The sequence below is a fragment of the Onychostoma macrolepis genome, chromosome 20, assembly GCF_012432095.1.
Source record: "Onychostoma macrolepis isolate SWU-2019 chromosome 20, ASM1243209v1, whole genome shotgun sequence".
NCBI lineage: Eukaryota > Metazoa > Chordata > Actinopteri > Cypriniformes > Cyprinidae > Onychostoma > Onychostoma macrolepis.
The window spans coordinates 5,952,932-5,972,098 of NC_081174.1; the positions used below are offsets into that span (position 1 = coordinate 5,952,932).

At 35.9% G+C, this 19,167-nt stretch overlaps 1 protein-coding gene and 1 long non-coding RNA gene across 5 annotated transcripts in view; one reads left to right on the forward strand and one right to left on the reverse strand.

Annotated features, from left to right (window-relative positions):
* LOC131527417 (uncharacterized) overlaps positions 1 to 17,027 on the forward strand; it is a 31,417-nt gene extending 14,390 nt beyond the window's left edge. Inside the window, exons 4-6 of the long non-coding RNA XR_009267649.1 lie at positions 12,422 to 12,587; positions 14,749 to 14,816; positions 15,333 to 17,027. This is a non-coding gene — a long non-coding RNA (uncharacterized LOC131527417). The remainder of the gene's footprint in view (positions 1 to 12,421; positions 12,588 to 14,748; positions 14,817 to 15,332) is intronic.
* LOC131527415 (rho guanine nucleotide exchange factor TIAM2) overlaps positions 6,038 to 19,167 on the reverse strand; it is a 50,584-nt gene continuing 37,454 nt past the window's right edge. For all 4 annotated transcript variants that reach the window (XM_058756477.1, XM_058756479.1, XM_058756480.1 and 1 more), the window contains 14 exons: positions 18,728 to 18,817; positions 18,400 to 18,630; positions 17,040 to 17,125; positions 12,392 to 12,580; positions 12,197 to 12,265; positions 11,963 to 12,088; positions 11,271 to 11,379; positions 10,979 to 11,158; positions 10,725 to 10,843; positions 10,515 to 10,623; positions 10,348 to 10,403; positions 9,483 to 9,573; positions 9,126 to 9,213; positions 6,038 to 8,193 (listed from right to left, as the gene is read on the reverse strand). In XM_058756477.1, coding sequence (XP_058612460.1) covers positions 7,638 to 8,193; positions 9,126 to 9,213; positions 9,483 to 9,573; positions 10,348 to 10,403; positions 10,515 to 10,623; positions 10,725 to 10,843; positions 10,979 to 11,158; positions 11,271 to 11,379; positions 11,963 to 12,088; positions 12,197 to 12,265; positions 12,392 to 12,580; positions 17,040 to 17,125; positions 18,400 to 18,630; positions 18,728 to 18,817 — 2,099 coding nt within the window. In that variant the 3' untranslated portion in view covers positions 6,038 to 7,637. The remainder of the gene's footprint in view (positions 8,194 to 9,125; positions 9,214 to 9,482; positions 9,574 to 10,347; positions 10,404 to 10,514; positions 10,624 to 10,724; positions 10,844 to 10,978; positions 11,159 to 11,270; positions 11,380 to 11,962; positions 12,089 to 12,196; positions 12,266 to 12,391; positions 12,581 to 17,039; positions 17,126 to 18,399; positions 18,631 to 18,727; positions 18,818 to 19,167) is intronic.

Below are 19,167 nucleotides of genomic sequence, written 5' to 3' on the forward strand. Positions count from 1 at the left end.
TTTTTTTTTTTTTTTTACTTAATACTTGTCACATCTCATACAAGTAATAAACCTAAATTAGTTTTTTAGAGCTTTTAAACATCTTAAAATCCAAGGTGAACAGGGTCAGTTATGAAAGAGCATCCCACAATAGCGGCCCACAGAGCAGTGGCACAGGCAGAGACTGTATATCTGTCATTAAACAATGAGGGCTGCTTGTTCCAGCCGGTGGTGGAAGCACATCTGCACAGCCCTGCACCATCACTGCTTCTCCACAGTCACAGACGCATTTGAGTAAAAACGACACATTTACCACTGTCAATGCTGCTGTCACTGTCACCTACCATCAAATGAGAAGCAGCATTGTTTGTACTGATCTTTAAATGTCTAAAATGTGATATAGACCTACAAAATTCTTAAGACATCTTAGATACATACAGTCCGGTTAAACTGTATTTACTATAAAGAAAATCTCAAATCCTTAAATTCATGCATCATCGCAAAATATAAACTATACTGCTAAACGCAACTATACGGTATTTTTATAGTATTGACACCAACATCATGATTTTCTGTAAAGCTGCTTGTGCACAAATAATTTGACTTGACGTGACAAACTTAAAATCATTGTAGTGAATTAAAAAGAATCACTCCAACTTTATTTCCACACTTTCTAAATAAAACATGAGCGTTGCTTGCCCATGCAAAAGTGAATTGGCATGATGCATGGAGTTCATCTGAGTGGGTTTTTAGCACATAATGTGGTTGCTAAAGGTGTTGGATTTTTTTAAGGAGTTGCTATGTGGTTTCTAAAGTGGTCTGAGTGGTTTTTAACACAACATTGTGCAGACATAAGGTGTTCTTTTTAGCACGTCACTGTGCAGTTGCTGCCGTGTTCACAGTGTTTTTAGTACATGGATATGTTGTAGAAAAGGTACTCTGCGTACAGTTATATAATGAACATGGGCTTAAAGTGCACACTCTGAGCTTTAGTTTGAGGGTATTCTCATCAAAATTGGAGGAAAGATTAAGGAATTAGCCCACAGCTCTTTAATATGTACCTCCCCCCTTTTTCAAGGGACCATAAGTAATTGGACATTTGACTGAAAAGCTTTTCAGGTGGACAGGCATGGGCTATTCCTTCATTATTTCTACATCAGTTAAGCAGGTCAAAGTTGATTCTGGAGTTGATTCTAAGTGTTTCATTTGCATTTGGAAGCTGTTGCTGTGAACCCACATCATGCGGTCAAAGGATCTCTCCATACAAGCAAAACAGACAATTGTTAGGCTTCAAAAACAAAAGAAATCCATCAGAGAGATGAACATTAGAATCGGCCAAATCAACAGTTTGATACATTCTGAGAAAAAAAGAACGCACTTTTAAAAACAACATTAAAAGGCCTGGACGTCCACGGAAGACATCAGTGGTGGATGATCAGAGAATCCTCTCCATGGTAAAGAAAAACCCTTTCACAACATCCAGCCAAGAGAAGAACACTCTCCAGGAGGAAGGTGTGTCACTGTCAAAAGCCCTATTCGGACGGTAATTGTTTCTCAGGGGGGCGTAAATGATTTTCACCATTTACAGGGGGGTAGTTGGTGATTTTAATGCCGTCTGAATCCAGGATGTCAGTGTTTTTCTCTCACCACCCCCGTAAAAATCCCCGGCCGAATTACCTACAGTTTTTGACAAACACCAAGGTCGTGTGGTAATTTAATTACCATCCGAATCCATAACTCCTGAAATCGATTCAAAATTCAGTGTTTAAACTCTTTTTGAGCACTCCCGAACATCGCAAGGTGATGTTGTACTTCGGTGTAATTTGCATACATATTATTCCAGACCAATTCTGGAAAAGCATTATTTGGACGGCTGAAATTAAGATCAACCTGTTCCAGAATGACCGGAAGAAAAAAAGTATGAAGAAGGCTTGGAAAAGCTCATGATCCAAAGCATACAACATCATCTGTGAAACATGGTGGAGCAGTGTGATGCATGAGCTGCATGGCATGACAGAAGCAGCCGGATGAATCCTGAAGTGTACAGGAATATACTGTCTGCCCAGATTCAGCCAAATGGAGCAAAACTGATTGGACGGCGCTTCATAGTACAAATGGACAATGACCTAAAACATACTGCAAAAAACAACCCGGGAGTATGTGAAGGTAAAAAAGTGGAATATTCTGCAATGGCCAAGTCAATCTCATGATTTCAACCCGAGGATGAGGATTCTCAACAAAATAGTAAAAATTTGCATTTTTATTTATGATTATATTTATTTGTCCAATTATATTTGAGCCCTTGAATTAAAGCTTAAAGTCTGCACTTCAGTTTCATCTTGATTGTTTCATTTTTAATTCTGTTCTGGTGGCATACAGAGCCAAAATTATGAAAATTGTGTCAGTGTCCAAATATATGGACCTAACTGTATGTGGTTTAAGTGGATTTTTGTATGTGGCTATGCTGTTGAAAAGGAGCTTGGATTAGTTTTAACATCATTGCAGTGTTTTGCTTGATTTTTAATGCAGTGTTATGAAGTTGTTAATATGTTTTGCACAGTTTTCAACACATCATTGTGTGTTTGCTAAGATGTTCTTTTTTCACATTCCTGGGTGATTGCTTACTGGTCCAAAGCAGGTCCATTGTTCATTATCAATAGTTAGTGATTCATGAATCCCTTTTTACTCAGAAGTCACTTTCAAACTTGTTTGGAATACAGAGTCTTCTGCATATCCAAGGCTGCATATTTGATTTTAAAAAAACAAAAGTAATACTGTGAAAAATTATTACAACTTTTACAAAATGTAATTTATTCCTAGCAACCTTTACTCCAGTCTTCAGTGTCACGTGATCATTCAGAAATCATTCTAATATGCTCATTTGCTGCTCAATTTCTTATTATTATCAATGTTGAAAGCAGTATTTGCTGCTTAATATTTTTGTAGAAACCTTGTTAGACGACGTTTCAAAAGTCTGGGGTAAGATTTTAACAAACAAACAATATATATATATATATATATATATATATATAATTTTATTTTTTTTATTAAATTTACAAAAGTGACAGTTAAGACATTTATAATGTTACAAAATATTTATATTTTAAATAAATGCAGTTTTTTTTAACTGTCTATTCATCATAGGATCCTAAAATAAAATATTATTTAGCATATTAAGCAGCAAAAATTGGTTTCAACATTGATAATAATAAAAAACATTTTTAATAATTGAGCACTAATAATAGTTAAGCACCACATCATCATATTAGAATGATTTCTGAAGGATCCCGTGACACTGAAGAAAGTAGTAATATCTGCTAAAAACATTTTTTCTGCCATTACAGGAATAAATTACATTTTAAAATGTATTTTAATAGATTTTTTAAAAATTATATTTAAATGATAAAGTTTGTGTTTTACTTTTAATAAAAAAAAATGCAGCCTTGATGAACAAAAGAGACAAAGAAACTTTAATCTTTATAGGGTTGTTATTTATTTATTTATTTTTTTCAACGTGGAATATTTGTTAAAATTTTAACAAACTTTAATCCAATGTGAAATTCCAGATTGTACAGATTCCAATTGAGATGAGTACATTTTGCTTTTGATTCCACCTCATTATGTCCCTACGCTACAGCAAGTCCCTAAATTCGAGTCAGGCCTCTCCTTCAACTTAAGTTTTTATTTTTTATTTTTTTTATCCACCGGAAAAAAACTGTAAGTATGATAGCTTAAAAACAATGTTATTCAGCATTACTTCAACTAATATACTGTAAGATCTGTCCAATAAATTGCTGTATAATAAAGAAAGAAGGATAAAATTCAGTATCTCACTAACCTGTTTGTCTTGACAGCTAAAGCCAGAATATGCCAACACACTTACACATGTGTAGTTAGCAAGAACACACACAAAGTGTGTGACGTCCAGGTAGTGGGCAAGAAGGGCGTCCTAAGCGTGACACAGGGTGGACTTCAGGATGAGCACAGCACATTCCACGAGCTCCGCGCAGGCAGTCATAGTGACCGTTCCCACTCCATTCACTGCCCCTGTCAAGACCGTGCCAAACACTTTCCTTGGATATCTCCAGTTCTGGATGCAACCTGTGTCATGTCTTTGCTCCTCGAGTCCAGAAAGTCCAAAAACTGTGAATGAGATCCAAACCAGCTGATTCGGAGAACGATGGGGCTGAAAACCCCACGGCGGGCTCTCAGAATGGTTTTGAGAGAGGAAAACAGGCTCTAGGCAGTATCGGGTCTGCTCTGATTACTTCAACACTCTGTCAGTTGATTTCAGAGCAGACAGAGGGCAGGGAAAGCCCAGCTTTGGGATCTGTGTACTGCGAGATACAGCTCTCTCCACTTCCCACGCTTGTAAAGATCCGTCCCCCAGAGTAGTGTTTGCTGCCTTCCTCTGGCTGCTTCTGTTGATAAGGATGGAGTCTCATTCACAGTTTATGTACTGGAGAGGTGGGCCGTCTTTATGGTCCTCCATACAGGTGTTACTGTGGCAACAGGAGCTTGGTCTGCTTTGCCATTTCCTCAAAATTCGTTCTCTTTTTGCCCTCCTAACTCCTAACATATATTCTATTCATGATTCTTAAAAGGCGCACTTTGGCATTTCAGTTACTTATGTTAGATTTTAAAATGCATTTCAAATGTATCATGGAAAGAAAGGTTTACTCAGTGTTCCTACAATTTTCTGCATTTGATTAAACTAACCGCTTGAGAGATGTCCATGTAAGCATCTTTTAAATCAAATAAAAACACAAAATTAAGAGTTTTCCCGAAAATGTCCAAACTTCCCCTTGGTACTGGTTGGCAAACAAATCCCAGCCCCAAACTCACACCATTTGTTGATCCAAAGTACAGTAGTTTATGTTTATACATTTAGACTTACGAAAGAGGAGCTTTAGCAGTTCATTACAAAGCCAGCAATTTTCATAGTGTATAATGCCAGGATTATTTAGAAATCTACAAATGGTTTACTTATGGTACGTATTAGTAATAATGACTTGGTCAAGTCAAATGTATTTGTATAGCACTTTTTGCAGTCATTTTAAAGAAGCTTTACAGAAAGTCTTTCTTATGCTTGTGTCAATGCACTAATGCTTTACCATAGAGCAAGTGTAAAGGCCGGGCGATGATTTTTCTGGATTAAGTTTAAAAATCTTCCATTGGTCTAATCAACAGGGATGGCACCGCTTTTCTATTTGTGTACTACTTGCATTTTTTGCATTCTTTGCACATTGACTCGCGCTTGAACTTTTCTTTCTTCCATATATTTAACTGTTTATAGCCAACTTGATTCCACATTTACACTCATTTGCCAGAACATGATAGAGAGTGGGAATCTACATCACAGTGCGTTGCCTTCTGGGTAACGGTCAGCTTATTTTAGGAAACGCTCAGGAGAAAACCGTGTAAACAAACACAAATCACCACAGAAAAAGCCAGCCGTTTTATACGAATAATTTTTGGAAGACAGCTTACGTAAAATTGGCATTCCCATTCTCTATTTTTAGTCCGATTTTTTTAACATGTTTTAAATTATTTTGCTTAAAATAGATAAAGAGACCAAATAAATAAGAGTCCTTGCCTCACAGTAACATTTACATCCTGTAGTCAACTTTAAAAAAAAATAAAATAAAAATAGCTTCACTTGACTACATTATCTCCCAGGAGATGGATCACATGAGCTCTGCTGACTTTACTCCCATTGGTGGCCACAGACCCGGTGCTCATTTACTTTTAAAATGAAGTTGGTGTATCGAGAGCTAGTCAGAAAGAAAAAGCGACTGAAAGAATAATCTCTAAACCTTTCCAAAGACATGGCAGTATACAGGGTGATCATAAAAAATAAATAAAAAAATGCATATTAAAAGTATGTTTTGATTGGTTGCAAATGTGTTGTCACAGCATTTTTGCTTTCATTTATGGACAGAAAAAGTAGTTGTCACTGAAATCTTGTTTCTGTCCACCTGGTTGAATATGGTTTATGATGTAGGAAATCGATATTTACAAGATTTTAATGATATCAATACATATTATAGAACACAGTCTTTATTAAATATTAAAACAAAGTCATTTTCACAAAGTATGTTTAGTTAAGTCATACAGTATATTTTTACAAATAAATTACAATAGCCATAACTGAAAACAGAGCATATCAACATTCATATCTTAACAGTTATAACAGTATTTTCAAGCTTAAACTACAAAGAAATCTTAAGTTTTTAACTTAAGGAATGTAAAACATGCCTTTGAATAATAATTATTAAAAAAAACACACACACACACACACATTACAAATGTGCACACGACAATTCTGTAAGAAACATATACAAGCATAATTTAGACAAAATATTTTATATTCAGACTTCAGGTTTATCAAAACTTGCCGAGCTCATTGAAATCAAGCTATTTCAGGCTTGAGCTGATAAAAGCCTTTGTCAAACAAGCAAATACAAATGTAAAGCTACAGTATTCACTTACAGTGAAACAGTCTTTGCTCGTGTATTAATAATACATGTGTCAGCTCATATGGAATGCTCTGGATAAGTAAAGTGTGCTCTGAATTTAAGGCCGGATCATCCATTTGTTCATCCACATAGCGGCTCTGTCCCAAACCCTAGTGAGCTGACTACCCAGATGAAACTCTCATAAAGGACTGTTTTGGGACACTCTTCTCAGTCGCACAAAAAAACAAGACCCCAATTATCCACAACAATAGGTTTCCTTTTGTACATCTGCTGTAATGAGAGTTTTGTTTTCAACTTTATTTTTTTCAGTTTACAGAAATTTTCAGTGTCCAGAGATTAAATTAACTACAATAATTATAATTAAATAAGATTCATAATTCCAAAAGTTATATGATCTGAATGTTCTTCAAGGATCTCGTTTTAACCAAATAATTTACTGAGTTTTTGGGGTTTATGTATTTAGTTTAATTTAATTTTATCTTTATTATTTTAATTTCAATTAATTTTTTTTTTTTTTACTTTATATATTTTAAATATTTTATTATATATCCTTATATATGCAAGTTTTTTCTAAGACTATAAGGACCCTGGTTAAATTAAACCTTTATTATATACTACCGGTCAAAAGTTTGGAATAATTAAGATTTTTAAAAAATGTTTTCAACGTTTTGACATAATAAGAAATGTTTCTTGAGCACCAAATCAGCATATTAGAATGATTTTTGAGGGAAATAGCTGCTAATAATTCCGCTTTGCCCTCACAGGAATAAATAACATTTTAAAATATATTAAAGCAGTTCTTTAAAAAAAAAAAAAGATTGATTAATTAAATGTTTTTATTTTTGATCGAATAAGAATGAGACTTTAAAAAAAAAAAAAATTATTTATTTATTTATTTATTTACTATTTATTTCAAACTTCTCAGTATTGAATAAGTATATTTATAGTCATCTGCCATCATGCCTAATTTCTGATAGGAACACATGTGATACTGCTATACAACTTGAATAGAAGTTAGCATAATTATAATGCCGTTTATGTTTTAAAATGGCATCGAGGTAGGCAGCTCACTAGATTTTGTAAACAGAGCTGATATAAAACTGGCTGTGTAAAAGCTCTTCATATCAAGGCACGATAATCATGTTTTAGTGCATTTAATCTTCATAGCACCAGCTTCCTCTACAGGGTGGGGATGGCAGCTTTTTGGATGCCCATGACCGTGTCGTAAAAACAATCCTCATTAACCACTGAACCAAAACTCTGCACGCTGTAGTCCCTGGCCAGCAGGGTGTTGAGGTCCAGACCTGGAGTGTCGTCCAGCAGAGTCACCTGACTGCCCTGAAGGCTGCTGGTACTGCTCTTGCTCATTCCTTGTGGCTCCTCTATGAAGTTCAGTCTCTGGAGTTGAGCTTCCAAGGCGCTGGTCAGGGAGCACAACGTGGATCTCTTGCTCGAAGTAGAACTCTGGTCTCTGGAGGGTCTGAGGGGAGGTTCGGAGTGAGCGTATCCGTCAAGCAGTCTGCCCTCATCTGAGTCTGAAGTTTTAGGCTCGTCAGGCTGTGGCGGCAGCCGCTGCCAGGAGTTTGTTCTAAGCGCTCCTGGGTGGCTTCTCCTGGGGAAGGTGAAGTTAGAATTTAGATCTTTAAATCGTCGTTCGACTGGAGCCGTCCTCTTGGCGTTCTCTCTCAGAAGAGTGCGGATTGCCCTCACCGCATTAGCCTTGTTCTCCAGGTTACTGCACACAAAACAAGATGCAAAAACATTTAAAAATTGCATTTAAAAGCTTAAAATAATGGTACTTGCAGATATTATATAAAAGGCTCACTTTTAAAAAGAGACTTCTAATAAGTGCACTTTTTTGACTTTCAATTAGTGCTGTCAAAATTAGCACGTAAACGCAGGCGATAGATTTTTCCAGTCTAACGGCGTTAAAAATATTTAATGCAGATGTGGAGCTATAGGGTTTCTTGACATGAATTCTGAAACGTCTTTTTACGACCACATCGAACGGGAGATTTTTCAGATGCGTGCTCCAACTTCACCTCAACGCCAGACGCGAGTCAAATGAGTGCGGAAAGAGTACAGGTGACGAGGAGCTTCAGTATAACATCAGTGAACCGCAGACAGATGAGATGTTGTCAGGCCATATGTCAATAAACATTCATTTTCCTGTCCTGCCAGCCGTTATACTGTGCTCGTAGCGCGTGCTCTTCAATTGCATGCACAAATACAACGGTGCACACTGCAGTCTGTATCATTTCATATTAAAGCGCGAATGAAACTATGAGCATGCGTGTCAGATCCGCGTCACATTCAGCAGCGGCAGCTCTTAAAGTAATAGCAGCCGAATAAACTTATAACCCAGCTGCTGTGATGTCTGTTAATAAAAGAACAAAAGAAAAAAAGTGGAAATCAATAACTTTTGTAGCTTTAAGGATTCATCTATATTTAATTTAGAATTTAGTGTTTGATAACTTTATTCAATTTCTGTATATTTCCTACTTGCTGAAGGGCACAGGTAAATATGACATTTATTATAATGGGTTTATGTGAAGATTGTTTTAAGTTCACTTAAATTAGAAGTTATTTTTTAAAGTCTAATAAATGTTAAAATTGATAGCTCTTAATTATACTGTAATGTTGAATGGCTAGTACTTTCAATATTACCTGCTGCAGAGCTGAAAGGACATTTCCGGTCGTCCCTCCACTTCAGACTTGGTGTGAACAACTTCCCAAACACAAGGGTTTTCTGACCCTGAAAGAGACAAGAGTAGGGAGTTTAAGCAAGTTATGGACTGGATTTGAATTTTGTCAATCGGTCTTTTAAAAGAGCTTTTCTATGATATTTATTTTTTAAATTATGTGCTCTGATGTGACATGTTCAAGTGGTTCTTAAAATCCTCCATTTGAATACCTTATTTCTCTTGGTCTGTCTGCACTCTGACAGAAATCAAGCTCTTGTTTAATCCATGTCAAACTCATGTTCATCTCTTAGCTTACACAGGAAGGTCATGTTACACACACCTGCTGAATTTCCAGGTCGGACCTGAAGGGATGAAACAGGAATGAGCCAGCGGAATTTAAAAGGATCCAGATCCCCGGGCCGTGAAGAAGTCTAGTTGGAAAAACATACAAATGTCTGTTAGCTGTCCGTATAAAACTTATGAACAGCAACCAAAACATAGCTGTTAATTTAATGTTACTTAAAAACACTATTAATCATGACCTCAAACCTGTATGTAAATTATGTAATTTATGCATGAAGTATATCAAAAGAAAACAAATGATATATTTGTTTGTGTATATATAACAATATATAATATATTCATACATGCCCTCTGGTCAAAGGCATTTACATTGTTACAAAAAAGTTCTTTTAAACTTTCAATTCTTTCTCAAAAATCATGATTTCCACAAACAGACACTGATAATAAGAAGAAATGTTTCTTGAGCATCAAATTAGCATATTATAATGATTTGTGAAGGATCATGTGACACTCAGGACTGGAGTAATGATGCTGAAAATGCAGCTTTGTGTCACATGAATAAATTACGTTTTAAAATATAAAACAGTTATTTTAAATTGTAATAATATTTTACAATATTGCTTTTTTTTAATGATCAAATAAATGAAGCCTTGGTGAGCACAAACAGACATCTTACAGACCCCCAAATTTTGGGCAGTAGTGTATATTCTGATGTCTAAATAGACAAAAAACTATTTTGTCAATGAATAGGCCCATCTAATAATGTAATGTCTGTTCATGTAATGTTCTTAAATTAGGGGACTTCTTTCTGCAAATACTGATGTACATTAATAATTCAGGTAATTATTTGGCAACTGACAGACCTAATAAAAATACACCATGTGCTACATTCCACAACTCACCATTCTTTTCTTTAACTTGCTTTCCCGATACACCAAAATGAGTGCTCCCTTGAAGACTGGAGGAATAAAAACACTGACTTAGTGCACTGACTCTTTAATATTCTACATATGCTGCACAGCATAAACTGCAAGCTTTTTAAAGTTACAGTAAATCAGATCAGACTTACGGAAGAGGGTGAGTTCAGGGTCTTTTCTCATGCGGCCCAAAGAGGGCCGAGGGTTTTGCCAGAGTGCTGAACTGTGAATGATGAACTCTCCCATGGAGATCTCAGTAACCTGAAACACAACACACAGGCTTGATATTGAAATCAGAAAGGGAAAATATACTGCTTATAATACGATTATGCTTTTAAAAGTCATTCTAGAATTGTATGCACCTCCTTCTCAGGGCCGCTCTGCTCTGCCACTAATTGGTCGAACACTGTGCCGTAGTCCTCGTAGATCTTCTGCATCTCATTTATGTGACTGGCCACCTTCTCCATAGCCTTTAATGCCTCTGCACCAGAAAAAAAAGACAGAAAGGAGACCATTTATATCAACTGACCCACTGAATTCATATTGAATCACTAATGGCTGACTGAATTTAAAAGAAAGTCAAATGAGTAAATTTTGGTTTTAGGTGGTCCCCCACCTGTGAGGTGGCTGTGCTCGTCGCTCTCAGGGTCAGTGAGAGACACCAGCTCCCTCAGCAGCAGCGGGTACTTCAGAACTCTCTGCACAGGTTTAATGAGGTACGACTCCAGGGTGGACGAGTGCTGTTTGGTGGGGTTCCTCGCCTCCAGGAACTCTTTGAACGCCCGGTCTGTTTTTGCTGCCATCAGACAAACCAAAGAATGATATAAACCAGGCTCATCTTCTTTCAGCTTAAGATGCCAGTGATATGCCATGAGACATGTCAGATGAGGCTTATGTTTATGTTTTACCTCTTTCCAGTACTTTCTGCACCTTAATGTGATTGGCACAAAAGCCGCTGTAAAGCTTGAAGTGATCTGCGTAGTATAAGAACGATCCGCCCAGGGAGAAGAGGAGCTTCTGGATGCGAGATTGAAAGAGAAAGACTCAGAATGTGCCTCAAACTGAAAAATACGTCATTTATCAAATGTAAAACAAATTAGCAGATATTGTGATGTTATATCCAAGAAACCATGAGTGAAAACCTTTGTCTCAGTGTTAAGTAGTTTTTATATACTAGTTTGTTTTTATTATTATTTTGAATTTTAACATCTTTTTGGTGGGGATTAGTTAAAAAAAAATATATATATTTTTTTTTTTTTTTTTTTTTTTTACTTATTTCAGTTAGTTCAAAATTCCAAATATTTCTATTTCTATTTTATTTCGTTTTATTTATTATTACTTTATTTATAAAATGTTTAATAGTTTTTGGTAACAATAACAAAAACTGACCACTGCTTTGACTCGACCCTCACCCATAATTCTATACCAATTTATGTCATTGTTTTTAATTTATAATAATAAAAAATGCAAAAAGGTTGACAAAGTACTTCTGGAATATCTAATTCTGTCTTTTATTACAGGTGATCCAGACTGGGTATTGAATATTTAATGCATCTGAGGGTTAATCACACAGATCTTTAATCTCACCACCATATTTTACCTTGAGTTTCTCTGGAGTCTCTAGTGCATGGTACTCCGGTGAAGAAGTTGTCCTCTCCTCTAGGGTTTGTAGGAAAACCCTCTGAAAGTCTAGCATCTCTGGCAGGCTGCCAAACAGAGACTCCATCTACAGGAAAAGGAAAACCACAATTATGGACATGATGCACAAAAATGAGCTCGGTTTAGTTAGACAATATGAACTCCAAAAGACACAATTTTACACCGCAAAACATACCTCATCATGACTGAGGAAGGTTTCTCTTTGTAATGGCTTCAGATAGATCTCAAACAGAGATCCAAGGTCCTAAACAATGGGACACAAGTGAAATGACAGTGTAAATATAATAAAGAAGAAGGTATTATGCAGTAATTAATGTCTCCATGCAAACAATGAACACATATTTTAAATACCACAGTTTTGGTTTTGTACCTTGACGTAAGATTTCTCCGTTTCCACCAGCTCTTGAATGACCATGCGCAGGCGCTCTGTGACGGACATGTGACGAGGAGAGGATCTGGCAAGGGTGTTTTCAGTGGAGTAAGGGTTCCTGTGGCCCTCCGGCACAAGAACGGAGCCTTCAGGGACCGTCTGGTAGAGATTACACACCGTCTCTGGGTTCTGCAAGGTAAATGAAAGCAGCAGATCAATGTCTTGTAGTTCTTCAATAGAGTGCTGCAGGGATGACACATTTTTGGATAGGCCAACAGGATTTTTTCCACTGCCTTTAGGATTATTGCAGAAAATAAGCTCAGTGACCAACAAAAGCTTATGATTCTTAAACATCTGTTTATCAAGATAATTAGCGCTGTCAAACGATTAATCGCATCCAAAATAAACGTTTTTGTTTATGTAATATATGTGTGTGTACTGTGTATATTTATGTATATATATAAATACACACACTTGCATGTTATATATTTAAGAAAAATGTGTTACGTTTATATATTAAATATATTTATATATGATATAATTTATATGAATATAAATATATACATGTAAATACATTTAAATATTTTCAAAATATATGCTGTTTGTGTGTCTTTATATACATAATAAATATACACAGTACACATATTATGTAAACAAAAACTTTTATTTTGGATGTGATTAATCGCGATTAATTGTTTGACAGCACTAAAGATCATCTTTTAACATTTATCAAGACTATAAACGAACTACAAAACAGTTGTCAGTGTCATTTAGTCTTAATTTAAAGTTTGAAAAGAGTAGAAAAATTCCTAAACCTTATCCTGCTCCGAACTCTCCTGAATTATTATTCTCTTTATTATTGAAATGTTTTGAAGAATCTTCACACTGGTCTAACAGACAAAAACACCATAAAAAGCAAGTAGTTTTTCACTGAAAATCATTCAAACTGCACCTTACAAATCTCATTCTAAAAATGGCAAGATGTTACGTAAATGACAAGCAACAAATCAAGTTTGAATATACTAAAGTGAGAATCAGATTTGAGAGCTATGGCAGAAGGGAAGATTATCAGCAAATAATTACAATTTCAGTCTATTCCTCTCATAAACCTGTAGTATGGCATAGTGCACAAGCCTTACAGACTATTTATTATGGTGCATTAATGACATTTTTGAAGTTACACTGCCTCAGTCTCTATGCAGTTTCATTGTATTAAAAAAGCAGAAAGAATTCCTCTTAATGTTAAAGTACCTTTGCAATCACTAATTTTATCCCTTAAAACTCATCTCTGATCATCAAAATGATATTTTTTTTCCCCCCATAAAACAATTCTTTGTCTTAAAATGTCTTGAATGTAACTCTACTATGGAAGCCCGTTTCCGCCACTGAATTAAAAATAAAAAAGATTATTGCGACTTTTTATCTCACAATTGCGAGTTTATATCTCGAAATTCTGACTTTTTTTCTCAGAATTGATTGATTCAGAATTGATATGATTGCATGATATAAAGTTGGGGGATGGGGGGGAATGATGTGTTCTCAGAATTGCGAGTTTATATCTCACAGTTCTGGCTTTATTTCTCAGAATTGCGACTTTATGTCTCGCAATTGCGAATCAAATTGTCTATTGGAACCAAAGGGATTTGAATGCATTGCCTGTGCCTTACGAATGCTGCTCTTACCCACATTCACTCACTGATTGCTGTATCAATGACCAGCTTCTTGATCAATACAATCCAGCGCCGCTGGATAAAACAACCAAACCATTAGAAACCGGCTCCGGCGGTGCCCGAGGGCAAGAAATGTTGACTCAAAGCTTGACTCAAAAATGCAAATGCTCTCCTAAAGGCTTTATCTCCAGAGCGCATGTGGTGCGCTTTCACCGGGCTGCATAAAAAACAGCATCACCAGTGAAAATTCAAGCCATTTGTCATCGTAATCTATGCTGTCAGAGGGTAATAAAGTGCTGACAAACTGATAAATCCCTCTGGGAGGCTCTGCAGAGCTGCTTTCAACACATAGAGGATGGAAATAAAAAAATAAAAAAACCTACTATAAAACCCATATGAAATTATCGTTCTTTTCAAAACTCAGTACAATCATGGTGTGTACAATCATAATGAAGTGCAATTGAGTGTTTGAAGGTCATAGATAAGTGTGCGTTTCTGGACAAATCTCCTATTTTGACACACAATGCACAATCAAGTAAGATCATTTCAATGTCCACAGTAATTATAGACCACTAGAACACAACAGCATGAGATAAAGCGGCCCACGGACTCTGTGTGCATCCAGCAGTTATATAACAATAGAGGTAACATTTTATTATAACTTGTAATAATTACTCTGCATTCTAGGAGGTGATTTGAAGGACAGTGATTCAGGGCACATAATCTCTCAGAAAAAAAAAAAAGATTTAAATGAGGTAAGTGGAACTACTTTATTTCTTGTTGAAAATATAATTTTTATGGATAACACTATTCTGTACAAAATGTCTAAATTGTATATGTATATGAAAATCAATTTATATCCAAATTTCTGCCATTGGTCAGTAAAACAGAAAATGTACAATTAACTCGATTTCCGCCAGAAAGGATAAATAATATAAAAAGTAGTTTATATAATAATTATATAAAAAATAACACACACACACACACATATATATATATATATATATATATATATTTCTCAAAAATGGTTAACAAGCACAGCAAAACATTTTTTTCCCCTCAATGTACAACCTAAATGGGCAAGTTATTGTTATTAAATATTACTATTAAAAAATTTAGACTAGACTTATTTGAGTTTTATATAATGAACATTATATAATGCATAACATTTAAATCAGATTATGATTATATCTGATGAAATCATATTTCTGATTATATACATCTGATGAAATATGATATATGATGAAAATATATTAATCCAATTTTCAAAGATCTGCCATTGGTCGGTAAAGCGGAGAGTCCTGCCCCAACTGCATGCAAACTACAAATGGCTTACTTACACTGACTCATGCTTTAAAGATCTTTTACATATTGTATAATATTATTAAATGTTAGAATAATATATATGCATAATGTAATAAAGTGTTACCATAAATAAACAATCACTACATTACCACAAAAAACAAAGCCTGAAAAATGTTGTCAGTACCAGTGAGACGCACTCACAGCTCCCGCACGCGCTCACGTCATCCAGCAGTCCCACCAACATCTCTTTGAGGGTCTGACGGAGTGACGACAGCGGGAAGAGCGCACAGAATTCCTCTTCATCCTCTCCTGCACTGTTCTGTCCCACCACCCGACACATGACCTCTGACCTCTCCTCTATACAAGTACTACACTACAGACACCGAAACACTCTGTCTACTGCAGGTACATGCGAATCTCTCTCTCTCTCTCTCTCTCCAGTGTCTGTAAGCCTGGATTAAGTCTAAATGAACACGTGCTGAACTGTTACCGACCTCCCTTAAAGCAGCAGCGAAAGCCAATTACACATTTTGTTCACCGAGATGACATCCTACAGAAAACTTTTTTGATATAAAAAAAAAAATAGCAAAGATCAAAGAGAGAAACCTCAATCAACATTTCATCACAAGAGCTGTGTGATATAGTTCAAAATATATATCTTTAGACTTTATAAGCTTTTAAATCAATTTTTTAATACTTCTGTTTTTAGTGTATTTGCCCTGAAATTTCCTACAGTGGTGATCAATTCAATCGGATGAAATATAATTTTGACCAAACAACCAAACTAGAGTGAAAATGTTTAAGGCAAGACATGTTTCCATAGTGTTTAAATGATATTTGCAAATATGATGTTAAATCAAATTTCATTTGTATGCCTCAAAATAACTATGCATGGTAATAAAACACTGCCATGTATGGGATAAAAAGCTTGGGGTCGGTAAAATTTTAATGTTTCTTAAAAAAAAAATCTCTTATGCTTACCAAATACAGCAACTAATATTGTTAAATATTTTTTTTTTTTCAATTTAAAATAATTCTTTGGTTGTTTTAATATATTGTAAAATATGTTATTCCTAAAGAAAACGCTGAATTTTCAGCATCAGTACTTCAGTCTTCAGTGTCACACGATCCTTCAGAAATCATTCTAATATGCTGATTTAGTGATAAAGAAACATTTATTCTTATCAGTGATGAAAACATTATTTTTGGTTTTCGTATGTTTTTTTGTGGAAATGGTGATACACTTTTTTTCAGTATTCTTTGATGAATATAAAGTAAAAAAAAAAAAAACATGATCAAACATGTGGTCACTTGTGATCAATTTAATACATCCTTGGTAATTAAAAGTATTCATTAAAAAAAAAATAAATAAATAAATAAAATACTTGCTGACCACAAACTAAAATTTGTGTAAACTTGAATACTGAAAATGATATAGATTTTTAATACATATTTACTATACTGCCTAGCCCTACATGCCATCCATTTTACATTTGAAACCTGCCAAAGCAATTAAAGTCAAATATTACTGTTTGCAGTAAGACTGTGGAATTCTGTTGAGCACAACCTCACAACACCCAGCGTAATCCTGATCACCCCAGCCAGTCTCTCAACACAAGCAGCTCACACCTCCTAAATCTCTCACAGCACAGCCACTCATTCCCTCGGCTTACCTTTCCGCCCCGCTCGGCCTTATCGTTCAGCTCCTCCAAAGCAGGCGCCACGGAGACCTCGGGAAATTCCTGCTCCTGAGCTGGAGCTGAGGGAGAGAAAGATGTTATTGAAAGTGTGGGCTGATTACTAAAGCAAGACATGTTGGGTCACGGTGACAGAGAGTGAAATAAACACACTCGAGGCTCATTAGCTCTCTCTCCAGAAATGGCTCACCATAGGCCGACCCGTGCGAGCATTTGACCTTTATTAACCGCTATCGATCTGATCTCACTAACTCTGCATGCAGGTCTACTTCAGCAGGCCTCCTGTCTCTGATTCTACAAAGCTTGGCCTTGCATCAAATGGGAAAACCTAATATGTACTAGGTTTACAGTTAGAATAATGTTACAAACCCCTCTACAGGAAACACCGTCCTGTAGGGAATAACAGTCTTGTTGTCTGCAAAGGGCCCTGTGGTGTAATAGTTTATGTCTGGGCATTTTGACAGCGTCATGCTGTGAAACAAGCTGTCCATCGTTTGGTTCTCATCATAAAAACAGCGGGAGTCGTTTCATTGTTTGCAGTATGTCTCAAGAGCCAGGGGCCGCCTGCAGACACGGCCCTCTGTAACCCTGCAGGCAGTTTCTTCACTACTTCCCATTCAAACTGATGGGTAGTATGAATGCTATTTACAAAATAAAATTGAATTTTTAGTTTAAGTTGATTAACCAACATTAATGTTTACTGATGTCTACTGTAGTAAAAATGTGCTAAAACATTATTTCAAAAAATGTAAACTGTGTAACTTTCATTTCATGTTTTTTTTTTTCATAAAAAGGGCACTGTATGAGCCAGGACCACTGGTGCCCCTTCAAAAAATAGCCACATGACATCCCTGCAAATAGCATGCAGAAATATATACCCAGACCACCAATAAGAGTCAACAAAGTGTGTTGCCCTCTGCAGGTCATGTAGGGTTAATGCAGAAAAAGCAGGGCACATCCAATTTTACGTGCAAAGATATTATGGTAAAATAGACTGGAGTAATGGCTGCTGAAAATTCAACTATGCCATCACTGGTATATATTTCATTTTAAAATATATCAAAATAGAAAACAGCTATTTTAAATTGTAATAATATTTCAAAGTAATACTGTTTTTACTGTATTTTTAATCAAATAAATGCAGCCCTGATGACACTTCTTTCAAAAACATAAAAAAAAACTTTACAAAAATAATGAATGCTAATTTTTAACATTAAGCTTTAATTTTTTTAATAATGTTTTATTTTTTATTAAGTTTTTTTAAGTTTAAAAATCTTTTCTGACCCCAAATTTTTGAATGGTTGTGTTTATAGTAGAGCACTTTTTGCTTTTCTACCTGTGGTCCACTGCTCCAGGTGAATGATGTTGGCCTGAGGAGGCTGGGGTTGATCAGGTTCACTGGGGTCACAGTCTGGCCAGACGGAGCTCTGGTCATCTGTGCTGTTATCCTCGCGCCTGAGGACAAGATGGAGTTCTTGTTGGTTGAAGAAGCTCTGCATGAGGCCGAGGTCGAGAGAGGCCACACTCACGCCATTTAGAGTCAAGATCTCATCTCCAGCTTTCAGACCTACAAAAACGATACACATTATACAAATAAATCACAACACGTTCAATCAATCATGACAACATTTCAAATCGAAGCATAAGAAATATTGAAATGTTACCTTCAATAGACGCCAGGCCTTCAAGATTCACCTCACTCACATACACATGACTTCTCCTGGCACCATCCACATGACCTGTGACCGCAAAACCTGCAGAGAGCCGGAAAACTGTCAAAATTTACTTTTAATTTTTTCTGTGGAACACAAAAGCAGATGTTCAGCAGGATGCCCAAGCTGCACTTTTCCATACAATGAAACTGAATGAGTCATCTTAGCACTTACAACTTAATTGTACTTTCTTTAAAGGGTTAGTTCACCCAAAAATGAAAACTCTGTCATTAATTACTCACCCTCATGTCGTTCCAAACCCATAAGACCTTCGTTCATCTTCAAGACACAAATTAAGATATTTTTGATGAAATCCAAGAGCTCTCTGACCCTCCATAGACAGCAGTTCAACCGTAATTTTCCGAAGCTATGAGAATACTTTTTGTGCGCAA